The 13,679-nt window shown below is 39.1% G+C and overlaps 2 protein-coding genes and 1 non-coding gene across 3 annotated transcripts in view; 1 reads left to right on the forward strand and 2 right to left on the reverse strand.

The window, feature by feature from the left end:
* LOC131773370 (mitogen-activated protein kinase kinase kinase 20) overlaps window positions 1–6,750 on the forward strand; it is a 15,205-nt gene extending 8,455 nt beyond the window's left edge. The window contains exons 16-25 of the mRNA XM_059089351.2: window positions 293–356; window positions 1,269–1,341; window positions 1,800–1,865; window positions 2,373–2,471; window positions 3,101–3,163; window positions 3,289–3,339; window positions 3,842–3,919; window positions 4,018–4,209; window positions 4,861–5,098; window positions 5,430–6,750. Of these exons, the coding sequence (XP_058945334.2) occupies window positions 293–356; window positions 1,269–1,341; window positions 1,800–1,865; window positions 2,373–2,471; window positions 3,101–3,163; window positions 3,289–3,339; window positions 3,842–3,919; window positions 4,018–4,209; window positions 4,861–5,098; window positions 5,430–6,106 (1,601 nt within the window). The 3' untranslated portion in view covers window positions 6,107–6,750. The remainder of the gene's footprint in view (window positions 1–292; window positions 357–1,268; window positions 1,342–1,799; window positions 1,866–2,372; window positions 2,472–3,100; window positions 3,164–3,288; window positions 3,340–3,841; window positions 3,920–4,017; window positions 4,210–4,860; window positions 5,099–5,429) is intronic.
* A 3,205-nt stretch (window positions 6,751–9,955) lies between these two features.
* LOC131773368 (melanocyte-stimulating hormone receptor-like) lies at window positions 9,956–10,993 on the reverse strand. The gene has a single exon (XM_059089349.2). It carries the CDS (start codon window positions 10,991–10,993, stop codon window positions 9,956–9,958), a length of 1,038 nt encoding a protein of 345 aa, XP_058945332.2.
* Window positions 10,994–13,584: 2,591 nt separating this feature from the next.
* On the reverse strand, window positions 13,585–13,657 carry Trnat-ugu (transfer RNA threonine (anticodon UGU)). Its single transcript has one exon. It is a non-coding gene; the product is annotated as a tRNA-Thr (tRNA).
* Window positions 13,658–13,679: the final 22 nt, after the last annotated feature.

The raw sequence follows: 13,679 nt of genomic DNA on the forward strand, positions 1-13,679 counted from the left end.
TCTTATTTTGTAAAAGTTTCAATTTGCATCTAACCCGTTACACCCTAGCTAACATCAGTATGCATCTTCTCCATACTGTTCTCTATACATTTCTTAAGGGTCTGAAAAGGAGAAGTTGTTTAACAGTCAAGAGTTCTTTAGTTGTTGATCATTTCCCTTATTCTCATGACCTTAATGTTTGATTCAGGGCTGATGTTATAAGGAGAAATTAAATGCCAGTCACTCTTGGGGGTTGAAGGGCTAATTCAGAATGCTAAGCCTTGTTAGCTAAATTTTCTTAATCTGTTTACAGGTGGGCATAAAGACCTTGTGACGTATTTACCACTGTTCCAAGATAATCATATTACTGGGAGAAGGTTAGTTTTTCGTTCAATTCTAGAGGGAACGTGCTTGTTCTATCTATCCATTTGTGCCTATTTGAGTTGTTCTATTTGAAATTTTTAATAATAATAGTTTGCATTCCCCCTAGCTGATATGTGTTCTGTTGTATTTCAAAATAGATATGGTCGTAGTGCATGGATTTGGTAGAAGGCAGATTTTTGGTGAGGAAGTTTGGTCAGAAACGCAAAATTAAATTTAATGTATACTATGAAGTTTGTTAGTCACTGAGTGGGCGTTATTTTAGTCAGGTAGTCAATAAGGAAATTTAATCAGTCAGTCAGTCAGTCGCTTAGGCAGCCAGTCAATCAGAAAGTCAGTCACTCAGTTAGTCAGGCAGTAAGTTAAACAGAAAGTCAGTCATTTATTCAGTGAGTCAGTCAGGCAGTTAGTCAATCAAAAAGTTAGTCATATAGTTAATCAACTCGGTTGATAATACTAAATTACCCTGTCAGTTAGTTATAGTTTGTCCGTCAATCATTCAAACAAACAGTCAATCCGTCTGTCAGTTAGTCTAAATAAAATCAATATTATTTCAGTTATTGTGACAGTTTGTATATGAGTCAGTTATTCTATCAGTCAATCAGTTTAACAGACAGTCAATTAGTCAGTCCGTCAGTCCGTCAATCAGTGCGTGACTCAGATTTTCAAGCAGTCAGTCAGTTCTATCATCCACTCACCCAGTTAACAATCCGTATCCATGATTCCACGCAAGCTTCAAACTATGTAGTTCAATCATTTTAAGGCAAGAATGTCGTTCAAAATTGCATTCACGGAAAATTATTCATTTTTTAATGGATTAAAAATGGATACAGCTGGAAGTCGTTCGTGTATAGCATTAAATTAGCAATCGTGGGTATAAATTTTTTTTTTTTTTTTTTATTGCGCAGGCTCATCGTGCTTACAGACGAGCAGTTGGTAACTCTTGGAATAGAATCCTTCGGTCACAGGATTGAGTTGATGGTAAATGTGTGCTATATTTCAAGCTAAGGAATTTGCGAAATTTGATTGGTCATCGCAAGGCATCTAAGTCAACTTCGAAATGCTTTTTTTTAGCTAAAATTAAGTTTCCATGACAACCTGAATGACCTTTACAGTGTGGTGGAAAGATTTCTGGAAGGCGACGGTAAAAATTCTAGAAGGATATTTATAGAACGTCAAAGGAACGACAAAGAAAGGCCTTTTGTGAGATCTTTTAAGAAGGATTACTCTATGATATTTTAAGCTGCACTGCCAAACGGTTTGGCGGAGTTTACTGCTAAGCGACGAGTACGAGAGATTTCATTGAAAATTGTTTTTTTTTTAACAGTTACAAATTCATGTGTAAGAAGATTGTCAATCAGTAACGGATTACGGAGTATTTTACTTTCAATCATCAAGAAAAACAAGATCCTTTGTCTTTGTTTTATTTCTTTTTGCAGGAGCAAATTGTTCATTTGAGGTCTGAGAGCGAGTCGATGATGCACTTTCCTCCTCTTCGACCCATGGTACATGTTTAAGGCAGAGTTGTTTCTGTTTGTTGTTTCTGTTTGTTTTTTCTGTTTGTTTTTTTTTCTGCTTTGTTATTATTATAAATACAACTTCCAAAGTTCCCTTTTTTCATAAACGTCTTAGACCATGGCCATTTTTGAGTCAGTTCGTGGCACTTTAGTGCAGTTAGAGCGTAGCAAGTTTGTGTGTGATGCATGTCTAACAAGCCACAGAGGAATTTCCAATTGTGTATCGAAGTACTTCGTAAGTTTTGCTTTTCTTCGCTCCGCGACTGGTCTAAAAAAACACTCGCGCCACTCTCTCCACTAATCAGTTGCAAAATTAAAACCAACTGTGACCTGGTCACTCGCGTTTTCCCGCGCTTTTGGCTGGAAACCTGTTTTTACCTCGAGTTCTCATTGGCTCCTTGTGATATTCTTCTTTATTCCTATTGGCTTATGGAATTACTTTGGTTTTGATTGTATGACATTCAGTCGATATTAACTCTATCACCTTGCATTCAGGATGATGTTACAACAAATGGCTATGCAAGCAGTCAACCCCAACAGCAAACTCTCATTCTCTTATTCGGTAATCATTGTAGAATGGAAAAATCTTCACAGGTGGGTGCCCTAGTATAGATTCTTTCTTGGATAAAATTTTGTTCCATGCGATTGTACTCAAGCCTTCAATTTGGATTTGAAGCCGCTGTTACAGAGAGCAAACGAGATCAATCATCTGGAACGGTGCTTATCTGATAAGGGCGATTTGATTATTGCAGCCGTGAATTGATTTCAAAGGCAAAATCCGAATGAATTTTAAACTGAAGATGATATTTCTACAATTAAGCGCCGCGGCCCTCATGAGACGTGCATGTAAACTGTCGCAAGAATAGTGTGACCCTTGAACTCTCTTGAGTGACCAAGGAAGAATTTCTCCTTACAATATCAAGCAGCCAAGTGATGATAATCAAGAAAATTATTAATGTGGGGATTATCACTTGGTCTAATACTCAATTCTCCATGCTTACATCATGAGAATTGTCTGGCAGACAATAAGGAGAGTTTTTACTGACATCTTGGGAATGAACGGGTCAGGTAAACTCATTCTAAGTATTAGGAATTCAATCAAAGTATTAGGAAACGAAATTTGACATTTTTGTCCATTATTCAATGCAAAACAACCGGACATAAATTTATCCATTGCTGAAGAAGGCACGATATTTCAACTAAATTTTATCCCCCCCTAACAGGAGCACAAATGGAAGATGTTCGTGGAAGTTGATGGAGACGAGACAGCTCTCCTTCTGGTGAAGGTGGGAATAAGTTTTCAATGTTTCCGCTCAGTGGTTTGTTTCCGCTACGCTTTTTCCACATCTTCCTCGAAGGACAGCGACAAATTCAGTTCTATTGGTCTTACCTTTTCTCTCTCTTCTTTTAGAATGTCACCTTTTTTGTCAAACACACAAGTGAGATCAAAACACTGAGCCAGGTATGATCTTAAAGTGGTCGCAATAATTTTTCAGTGTTGTGAATTGGATTGTAAACTTGTGGATGAAGTTTAAAGCGAATTTGGACTTATTTCACGGACGGAAATTATTTCATGGTCGCCCGTCATTCAAAGTTATCGCAATAATTTTTTTTAGCATTGTAAATTAGATTGTAATATCGTGAATGATTATTAAAGCGAATTCGGACTTATTTCACGGACGGAAATTATTTTATGGTCGCCCGTCATTCAAAGTTGTCGCAATAATTTTTTAATATTGTGAATAAAGATTAAAGCGAATTCGAACTTATTTCACGGACACCCGTCATTCACGTCGCCTATGCTCACTGACGACCATGTGACTTTTTATTTTCCGCAATTTTTATAATTTGGAGTGGTAGGTAGATTACTTTTGTGAAAATAATGCTTGGCGTGGTGGCCGAAGGAAGTAAACAAAATAAATTTATTTTAGGAGTTACTAATTAACTTGCCGTTTGTCTCACAGCCGCCTTACGTTATGAGCAGCTGGCAGACCAGCACTCCCGGTGCGGCACCGGTCGTGGAATGCACGGTGAATTATGAGGTATGTCGCATCAAACGCGTTCTTCTTGAGCAAAAGAAGAAAAAGAAACAACTTGTTTGCGAGTAACATGTAATCTTTCTATTTTATGTTATTCTCAGAATAATGTCAAAAAGCCAAGAAGTACCAAGCATGTGCACACAGTCCTACTTCAGGAGAGCGGCTCGACGATTACAAAAACTGTTCATTTAACGCTGAAGCAGTCAACGGGATCCAGTGCAAGAGGGAACAGCCGCCTGGACGGGTCTTCATCTCAATCCCCTACCCCACCCGGATCTCCTTGTGTAACCAAGGTAAATGCAAACAGGTTTCCTCCCCACCCATCTGGTGTAAGGTTTGTTTGTCGTTGACAAGCCGTAATAGTGATACGGTCAGCATTATTCCTGGTGTGGGAGCTCCAGTCTATCGACGAATCAAGTCAGCTTTGTACCATTTTAAAGAATGAACTGCAACCAAACAGGTTTACTAAGATGTTGTAGATTTTTAACATTGCCAAAGGATCATCAAGATATAGGGCTGGAGATAATGGAGGTTATGATCTTGATAGCCCGTGCAAACATACGGTCATAGCTATGATGGATGCTCCAAAATCAGGGTTCGCACTGACTACATGTAGTGTTATCCACACTGATACAAAAATGGAGACTGAAGGCAATTCAGAGTGGAAGTAATAGCAGTCAAATCCCATAACGAAGTGAGGGTGAGACAAGCTGCAGAGAAACCTCATCGTGTCCAATCAATAGCAGTCATAGACTGACCTAAGCAAACAGGAGTGTGGCATTTCTACCAAAAATCAACCCGTTTTGGAGTTTTCATTCTTGGTTATGACCCCTACATTTTACAGTAATACGCCCACCTTACCACACAATCATTGATAAGATGCACATTCCACTATGAAAGGTTACGTTTTTCTCATAAATTAATTCCTTGTTTCATTTCCCAAGGCTTCAGGTTCAAGGCGGTCGTCCTTCTCCAATCCCCCTCCTCCCCTTTTAAACGCGGTTCGTAGTAAGCAAGAGCCATTTCCAGTGACGTGGGCACAGAAAGTGGCGTTTAGTGGCCCTTCAACACCTGTAAAAAGAACACCCACAAGGGTGGTCCCATCTGCTACAACACCGACAACAAAAAGTCCTACAAATATTTCTCCTTGGAATGCCTCCGCCAGCTCTAAATCTTTTAAAGGTTAGTGGTGCTTACACTTTTTAGCGCGAAATAAGGCTTTAGTTGAGTGGTATTTATAGTGTTATTTATAGTGCTCAGTGCGGCTGTTCATGTTGTTTTTTCTTTGTCCTCAATGTTAGTTTGTTTGTTTTTTTTTTTAACTGAAAATTTGTTGTTACCACTTTTACTGTCACTGTCTTTTTCACTCTCACCGTCCTTGTCACTTCAGTTTCATCTTCAGCATAACCTTTTCTGCCGTCATTGCCATGATAACAGCCACCGCCATTATGGTTACGATAACCGCTGTTATTGCTATTGTCATTGTCATCTTTATTGTTGTTGCTATTTTAAGGATACCCCTCCAACTGGGACGCAAGTTGGATATCAGATGGAAACCCTAAGCCACGCTCCTCTTCCTCTCCCTCAGACCTTACCCGGGGATCTAAACAACAATCCAGTCAGCAGTATCAATCGTCTAGGGGCAGAAGAGGAGGGGGCAGAGGTGCAAGGGGAGGTGGCCACAGGGACCAGAGCTACCAGCGAAGTGTTAGCGATTCAAAGTATGCGGGTAGAAGTTCATATGTTCGGGACGATAGAGCGATAAAGGAACGCTTGGTTGCTACTGAAGGTGCCATTCGGACTCCGCCGAGGAAAAGTAGTGAGGTTTCAAGACTCAACCCACAACAGGAGGAGACTAGGGCACATAATGACAGAGGGACGACAAGTGAAATGAACACTTCTGGTAGTACCTCACCTTCATCCGGTGTAACCGATCGGGACAACACACAGGGTAACGGCACGAGTTCGGAATGGTGTACTGTTTCACACAGGAAGACACATCGGGAGGGAACTGGAACCACAAACTCGCAAAGTAACGGTCGTAGAACGTTTGATAAGCGGTCAGTTGACGAGGGGAGAGGAAATAGACGAGGGGGTCATCAAGGTAGAGGAAACCGGGGTCGAGGCGACCGGAGCAGGGGAACTGGAGGCCCCAGGGGACGTGGGCGAGGAGGACGGGGATCGATGTAGACAAAGAATACTTTTTACCGCGCGTTATTTAGGGATAATAGATTGATGTTGAATAATTTTTTACCGAACGGCTTTTCGAACGCAAGCAGAAGGAAATTGTTCGCTTCTGTTTAATTCTTAGTGGTCTATTAACGTTCTTATATTCGTATTGATAAAGTTATATTTTCGTTTCTACCAGTGGGTCTCTTATTCTTCGCACAAGCATAGTCGTAAGAAAGTCTTAATCTTCGTAAACGTATCGTTATAAGAAAGTCTGTGTCGTGTATTCTGTTATTACCTATCCAAAGAGCAGATTAAGCTTTCCTTGTACGACATGTACTCGCGGTCGATCTCAGCTAAAAACAGATGGATCATTGGATCGAGACCTTAATTTACGTGCATCCACAACAATTTAAATACAGAAATTCAAACAAAGAAAAACAAAACAAAACAAAGCAAAAGAAACAAACAAACAAAAAAAAAAGAACAACCAGAACTGAAGAAATAAAAAAAAGAAATCAAATAATAATGGCTCTGCCAACGGTTCGAGGCGTCCGAATAATTGACAAATCTCTCATCGAGTAATGATGCTAATCGCAGCCAGATGACTAATGACTTTTGATGAATTTTATTGATAGGAAAAGTAATAAACTTGTTTGATACTACTTTTCTATGATGTGTTTTTTTCTACTTCTTTGATAAATTACAAAAACGTTGCGTCGGTCAATTCGGGCATTTGAAATTTTAAAGATTGATTCGTAAGAATTCCCCCTCTCCCCCCCCCCCCCATTACCCGGGAGGAAATTGCGTTTAAATACCCCGCCCGATCGGAATTTTTTTTATTAAACAATTCCTAGTGTGATCAAGAAATGTTGGGGAATTCTACGATGTCCTAATTTTACTCTGACTCATTTGCATACGTAAGCGAACTCTTTACCTTTAAACTCCTTGTGTACTCCGTTGGTTCAAATTCCCCACCCCACCGAGGAGAGACTCCAATCCCCCATCCACGGGGTACCTACAACAGCCAAATGCCCGTGGGTTGTCCCCAGGGGGATGTAGAAGCTTTGAATCGATCGGCGCATAACGTGCCTTCTTGTTAATATAGAACGCCTGAAAATGCTGACTCTGAGGTTTTATCACTCAAGTTCAAAAATATTGCGTAGACCACTGAGTGCGATAATCTTTTATTATACAAGCTTTAAAAACAGTCATATCCTATAGAAGAATGTTCTCCCAATGCTAGTTACCAATGCTAGCTAAATGTTTAGTGACATATCAGGGCCATGTCATCTCTAGCAGCGGTATTGATAATACGGTTTTTGTTTTGTTTTGTTTTGGGTTTTCTTTTTTTCAACAAAGATTTGCCGATTGACTGGTAAGCTGTAATTTTTGCTTTTTCTGCTGAGCTGACCAAGAACCACCTCTTGTCCACTTCACTTAGTTCAGCGTATGGCCATGTGCATCAACGTGATGCTTCTTCTTTCTCCTGGAGCAGATGCAAACAGTGTTTAGTTGACCAACATTGTTATTCATTCGATGTCCCTTCATATTGAGCTATTAACTTTCATGACACGCCATTCTAATTCGATAGGTAAGTCCATCAATAGGGTCCCGTTGCCACTGATGCTCGTCAAAGACTTGGTTTCCCATTGATCAAGGCAAACAGCAATTTGCACATCTTTTCAGTTCGCTAGCTGGATCGCGGTCGATCTGATTTTCATTGCTATCGTTCAAATAAGAAAAAGCTTTCCTTGGGGGAGTATGGTTTGTGAAGGCTATAATGATGTAAACAGGAGAGAGCAAAACGAAAAATGCTTCAGTGAGTAAAAATATTTTGCTTCCTTTTGGCCAAGACTAAAATGGATTATTTTAGAGTGGTTTGGGCCTTAGACTAACTGATGGTATATTACTTCAAGGTGTTCCTATCATGGGGCGTCTTTAGTCATATATACGTAAGCCTTGAGACTCAAATTACCAGTTAGTTTGATTAAGCCAGTGTCTCACGTTTACGAGGATCTCGATGGGGTTAAGCAATAGCCGTAAAACCGCCAAAATGTGTAGAAAGCAGTACATAACAAAAATAGTTAATATTTACTTTGGCAGCTGGTGTCCCGCTCAAATCCAGTTTCAATGGGAAATGATGCTATAAAAGATAGAAATAACATACAAAACATGACATAAAGGAAGATTCAAAATTGGTCGATACCTCAGCTAATCCATTAAGGCAAGGGATTATAAACTAAGTCCATTAAGAAGGATACATTATAGTGCTGAATAATTGTTGTGAAAGGCTGTCTGTAAACCAACCCCACGATTTCAATTAGGCAATGGAAACCAAACACATAGGCTTGTCGCTTAAAAAGACATTTCTGTCTGTATTGAAGGGTAAAAAAAATCGCCCACACACAGATGAGAAGCAGAATCAATTGTGTTCAGTATGAGATGTTGTGAAAATCGGAAATTAAAGACTTCCAAAAGAACATCAATTTATTTCAATGGGAGAAGGCAAACTGAACGCAAAGGAAAGCTTTTCTGTTCAAATCATGAACATTTTTTTCATAATAAAACGAGAACAAATTCTTATCGTTATCCATGGATATGTTATCTCTTCATCTTTGCCCATCATTTGAAAAGGTAACAAAAAGACAAAATAGTGCGTATATCTAAAAAAATAATAGCAATCATAATAATTATGCTGATGCATATAGTAATGATAAACACCATAACCTCCAGTTGTCCGCTGCGCCCTACAAAAACTGTTTCTTAAAATCTTCAAAGAAAAAACAAATTAATGATAAAAACAATCATACAATCATGAATCCATATAAATTCGACCGCTCTTAACAATCCCTCTCAAATGAAGATCACCTTGGAAATGTGAACTACTGCTGAGCTAGCTACGGCAAAATTCACACGTTTGATTCCACACTGCACTTCGCCTAAAAAGATCATGTTCACAACGAAATCGGTTCCGTGAGGCAACGGACGTTTAGACAAAGTTATCGACAAACCCTATAACCAAAGGATTGTCTGTTTGGTTTCAGGTCTGTATGTCTTGTCCAAACAAAACATCACTGCTACAGAAACTTCTACCTCCACAACTTCTGTATCATAAAATTTATCTGAATTAATGCTGATGTTAACACCGCCTTAGCGCCAATGAACCTAGGTAGTTTATTTGCGAAAACATATGATTTCCTTTCTTGCCATACACACTTTTATATGGCTACTTCTTATTATTTCGATATGGAACCGTCAAACCTTGTAGTAGAAAGAGTGCCTTGAAGAATCGTTGCTAGACTATCGAATGAAATACCAAGCTTTCTCGGAGAACAACGAAAAAAAACGGGTATTTTGAGAGAGAAATTCGTGACATACAGCAGATTATTCCTTAAGTAACATCTCTGGAGTAGTTAATGATGCTAATAAAAGTCTTCTTTATATTTTTCTCAAACCAAGCTGTTCTCAGCCTTTCCTATTTTATAAGTTTTTGATGTTATCATGAAGTTATCAATATACTGTAATTAAGGACCTTATATGATTTTCAAAAGTGGCTCGGCTAGATAAGTATTAGACATTTGCGTAACTGCTAACTTCTATTAAGGAATAAAAAGAAAGGAAAATTGTCGGGCATATGACTGTTTGTTCTCAGTTCCTTACCCAAAAATTAAAAATAACATTCCACTATCAAAAACATGAATCTTAATTGTATACTTCACTTCTTTGCCAAATTTCTGCCGAAGTCCTTTCGACGAATTGTGTTGTTGTGACCGACGCGATGCTGCTGTTTTGAGTATTCAAATGTCATTTCTTTCCTGGCAGCAATCAGCAAATCCAAATTGTGCACTCATCATAAATGAACACCTTTCATGTTCTTGTTGGTTTAATTTGGTTATTTTGTGGTGTTAATTCATTCATGGCAACTCTTCTCTGTCTTTCAGGATTGATTTCCTCAACAGATCGTGGCTTCGCGCCAGCAGCTGGCAGGTTTTCCTCTGATTTTTTTAGTCGTAGCATTTCAAAAATAGCATTTCTGAACCGGCGATCTCTGTAATAATAGATCAAGGGATTTGCGAGGGAATTAAGCTGCATGATTGTCTCAGTCAGTCGGAAAACCGAACTTTTCTGAAAAATTGCGAAGAACTTTCCCAAAATTTCTATCGCAGTGGGAAGAAGAAACGATAAAAATATCATTCCTGTTATAAAACCAGTTGTCTTAGCAATTTTAGCTTTCTGCTTTACAACAGATACAGTGCGAACAGTGTGGACCAGGTTCATTTTTAGTTTTCGTATTTCAAGGTACATCATTAGGTAAAAATAGGTTATCACTGTTAAGGCAAATCCCCAAAAAACACCCTGAAAAAGTAAATAAGAATTTTTAAACCAGCCAATGTCTATGTTAGCCGCAGCTAAGAAATAGGGCGGTAATATGACTATCGACGGCAGCCAAGCGAGTACAGCAAGTCTCTTTGCACGTCGTCTTGACGAGATCAATTGGTATGTTCTCCATTTCTTGACAGCAATGTACCTCTCCCATGCAATCACTGTCAAATGGGACAGTACAGAGGTGGATCCACAGTACATAACAGCAAGGCCTATGAGGTCTAAAATACAGACGTTGTCAAGAAACGTTTGGTGAGCAATCAACAAATCAATAACGGCAGTTAACGGCAGGGATACGGCACCAACCCAAATGTCTGCAAGGGCCATACTGCACAACAGAATAGTCGACGCTCTCTGCAAATCTCTCCTCCTGCTCACGGCTACGATCTCGAACGCATTAAGAAGAAAAATCACGGGAGAAGCAAGGATTGTAATACCAAATATAAGCCAGGCAAAAGTGGTCTCCCCCAAGTCCCAAGAATAACTTGGATAATACCAACAATAAAACACTGACGAGGTCATGTTGGCTTGGTTGACCGTTTCTGATTCATTTGCGAACATGTCGCGAGAAAAAACGGGTTACTAAAACAACTTTAGTTCGTCGCACTATGGATCAAAAGACATCTTTCTCGAGCGTTTCTCCGTACTAGTGTACAAGCTATTCTGAACAAATAGTTAGCGTCCAGAATTTCAATCTTTTGTAGGTCGCGGAAGGAAGAGAAAGTAACAGCTGCCTCTTCATGAAAAATTTTTTTGGGTGGATTGTTGTGGGAGTCATTTCCTTCAATTCTTATTTTAGCTTTGGCCGCGTTTAATTTGATGTGAATAATAGTCCCACTCATATTGGCATGAACAACAGAAATATGATAATAACACCAGAAGCGGAAAAAACAAGACGGATTGTAATTTGTGAAATGTCTTTTTTTTTCTTGTTCTTTTGTTTCTTCGTTTTGTTTTGGTTTTCTTTATTTTTTTTCTATTGTTTTCAATATGAATTGTAGCTCACCAAGTGTTAGATGAATTTCCACAAATGTATGGAATGATGATCACACTTCAAGTTGCCATTGACTCTGGTGACCAATGGTGCCTCTGTTACCATTCTCCTCAATTTGTACATGGAAGGATGTCCAAAACCACCATCATCGAAAGGCCACCGGAATGAAATGGGAGGTGAAAGGGACTCAAATAAATACTAATAGTGTATACCACACACGCGGAAATACTTTTCGAGCGAGCTGATTGGCTAGAAGAAGGTGATGATTAGCAGTTATTATTCACCTCCAGGGTTTAATATCCGATGAAATTAACGGAATTATAGACCAAAACACGGCGATGCAAAGAGTATCACAGCATTTTTGTTCATTTCGGCGATAAACACGAGCTATTTGCCAAAAAGATTTCACTTACCTTAACTATCGTTCTGCATTTTGAGCTACCTGCCCAGATTACTTTCCAAATCACTGTAACCTTTTTGGATGGCGTTCTTTCCTCAAAACCATTTGCAGGAAATCATCATGTAGTTTCACTTTAAAAGCCAACTTCGCTCGAAATTTGTGCGTCGTAATTGGCTTGATATCTCAACTCCCAAGAAAACCTGAAGTAACCATGATTTTCGCGAATTCTGACTCTCTCACGTCGTTCCCTACCCAAGATTAACTGATATTTTCTTCCTTCCTTGAAATGCCTCTGCGATTTGTTTCCACTTGAGTCAGGCATGACCATTACCGCTTGTGAGGCAAGAATTTATGGTTTAAATTTTAATTTTGTTTGCAGAATAAAAATTAGGGGGGGCACTCACATTAACACGAACCTGAAGGCGTATTTTTATGAGCAACTTCCAACAGGAAAATCATTTGCCAACTCTTTGCCGAGGAACGTCATTTTTCCGACAACCTATAGGGAAGGAGGCTTCACCACGCTGTGATAAAAAAAATGACACTAAATGCATTCAAAGCTTGTGCCGGTCAGCCTACTTTTGCCGGATTAAGAACTGATCGAGTAATAAAATATAGAGCTGCCGTGGCAAAGATATATTCTACTTAAGTCTCCAGGAAATGGTCTCTACACAAAAGTGATTGGATGTACGGTAAGGGAGGGAGGTATAATTGGAGGAAAGGGTAATGCAAAAATTGTTCAGAATTTGCAGTCCAACTTTAACCTCAGAAGAAAAAACATTGATCACTGAAAAGTTCCCCTCAAAGCATTCGCTCTGACAAACACTCGTGCCGACCATCGGCTATGAAGGACTTAATTTCGAAACGTCAGCTTTATCAACTCTTTACGGTGGCTAATTTACGTTATAAACTCGATGACGTTGATAAAACCAAATTTTCTTGTAATGAATCCTTGCCTTTACAAGCCAAGCCTTTAGAACATCTGAAACTGCATATGATAATCAGAATTAGTATATGCTAAAACAGTGTACAGAGTTGATGGCGCGCTCTGATTGGCAATTCAAACTCTTTGACATCTACCTCCGAACACTTGCGCCGGATTTCCACACCATATGCAGGCTATTGCATGTGTATACATTGAATCTTCAGCAAGACAGGATTGATGTAAAACTAAATCTACGGAGAGGTGCCTCTCATGTTTAATGTCACACAGTTAAAAATTATTTAGAGTATACATAGTCACTGATGGCAATACCACAGACATGTACGAAATAGCAAGGGTTTTTACAGTTGAGCCTAAAAGGTTCTTTTTTAGGTAAATGAACCGTTAAGCTTCTTGTCGTCCGATAAAGAAATCTGGATAATTTTTAAAAATGAACGCTTAAAAATATATTTCGTGAATAAAGAGATTCGAAGGGAGTAAAGAGAGGAGCATTTTATTGCTTGATTAGTAATTGCAAAATTCAGCTGTTTTTTCACGGTTTGATCATGACGCATTCAGATTATACGTAACCAAGAAATAAGTTAAAAACCCCTATGCAAACAAGGGCCCCAGATGATTGATATGACTACCTTACCTTCATGGCAAGATATGACACAATTCTGGACCCAAAACATCAGAGGGTCATTTTTGACCTCACTATAATTACATCAAATTTATCATGATTGAAAACTTGTCCTCTACTTTGATGTGACGGAAGTATAAAAGGAATCATGCCCAGCCCCGTGAGAGATTTGAACTCTCGACCCCTGGTTTACAAGACCAGTGCTCTAACCACTGAGCTAACGAGGCGACCACTAATGAACGGTCTCAC

The sequence above is a fragment of the Pocillopora verrucosa genome, chromosome 10 (genome assembly GCF_036669915.1).
Source record: "Pocillopora verrucosa isolate sample1 chromosome 10, ASM3666991v2, whole genome shotgun sequence".
Lineage (NCBI taxonomy): Eukaryota > Metazoa > Cnidaria > Anthozoa > Scleractinia > Pocilloporidae > Pocillopora > Pocillopora verrucosa.

Coding starts and splice junctions, on each gene's coding strand:
- LOC131773368 (XM_059089349.2), bottom strand. CDS start 10,993: ATGACCTCGTCAGTGTTTTATTGTTGGTATTATCCAAGTTATTCTTGG.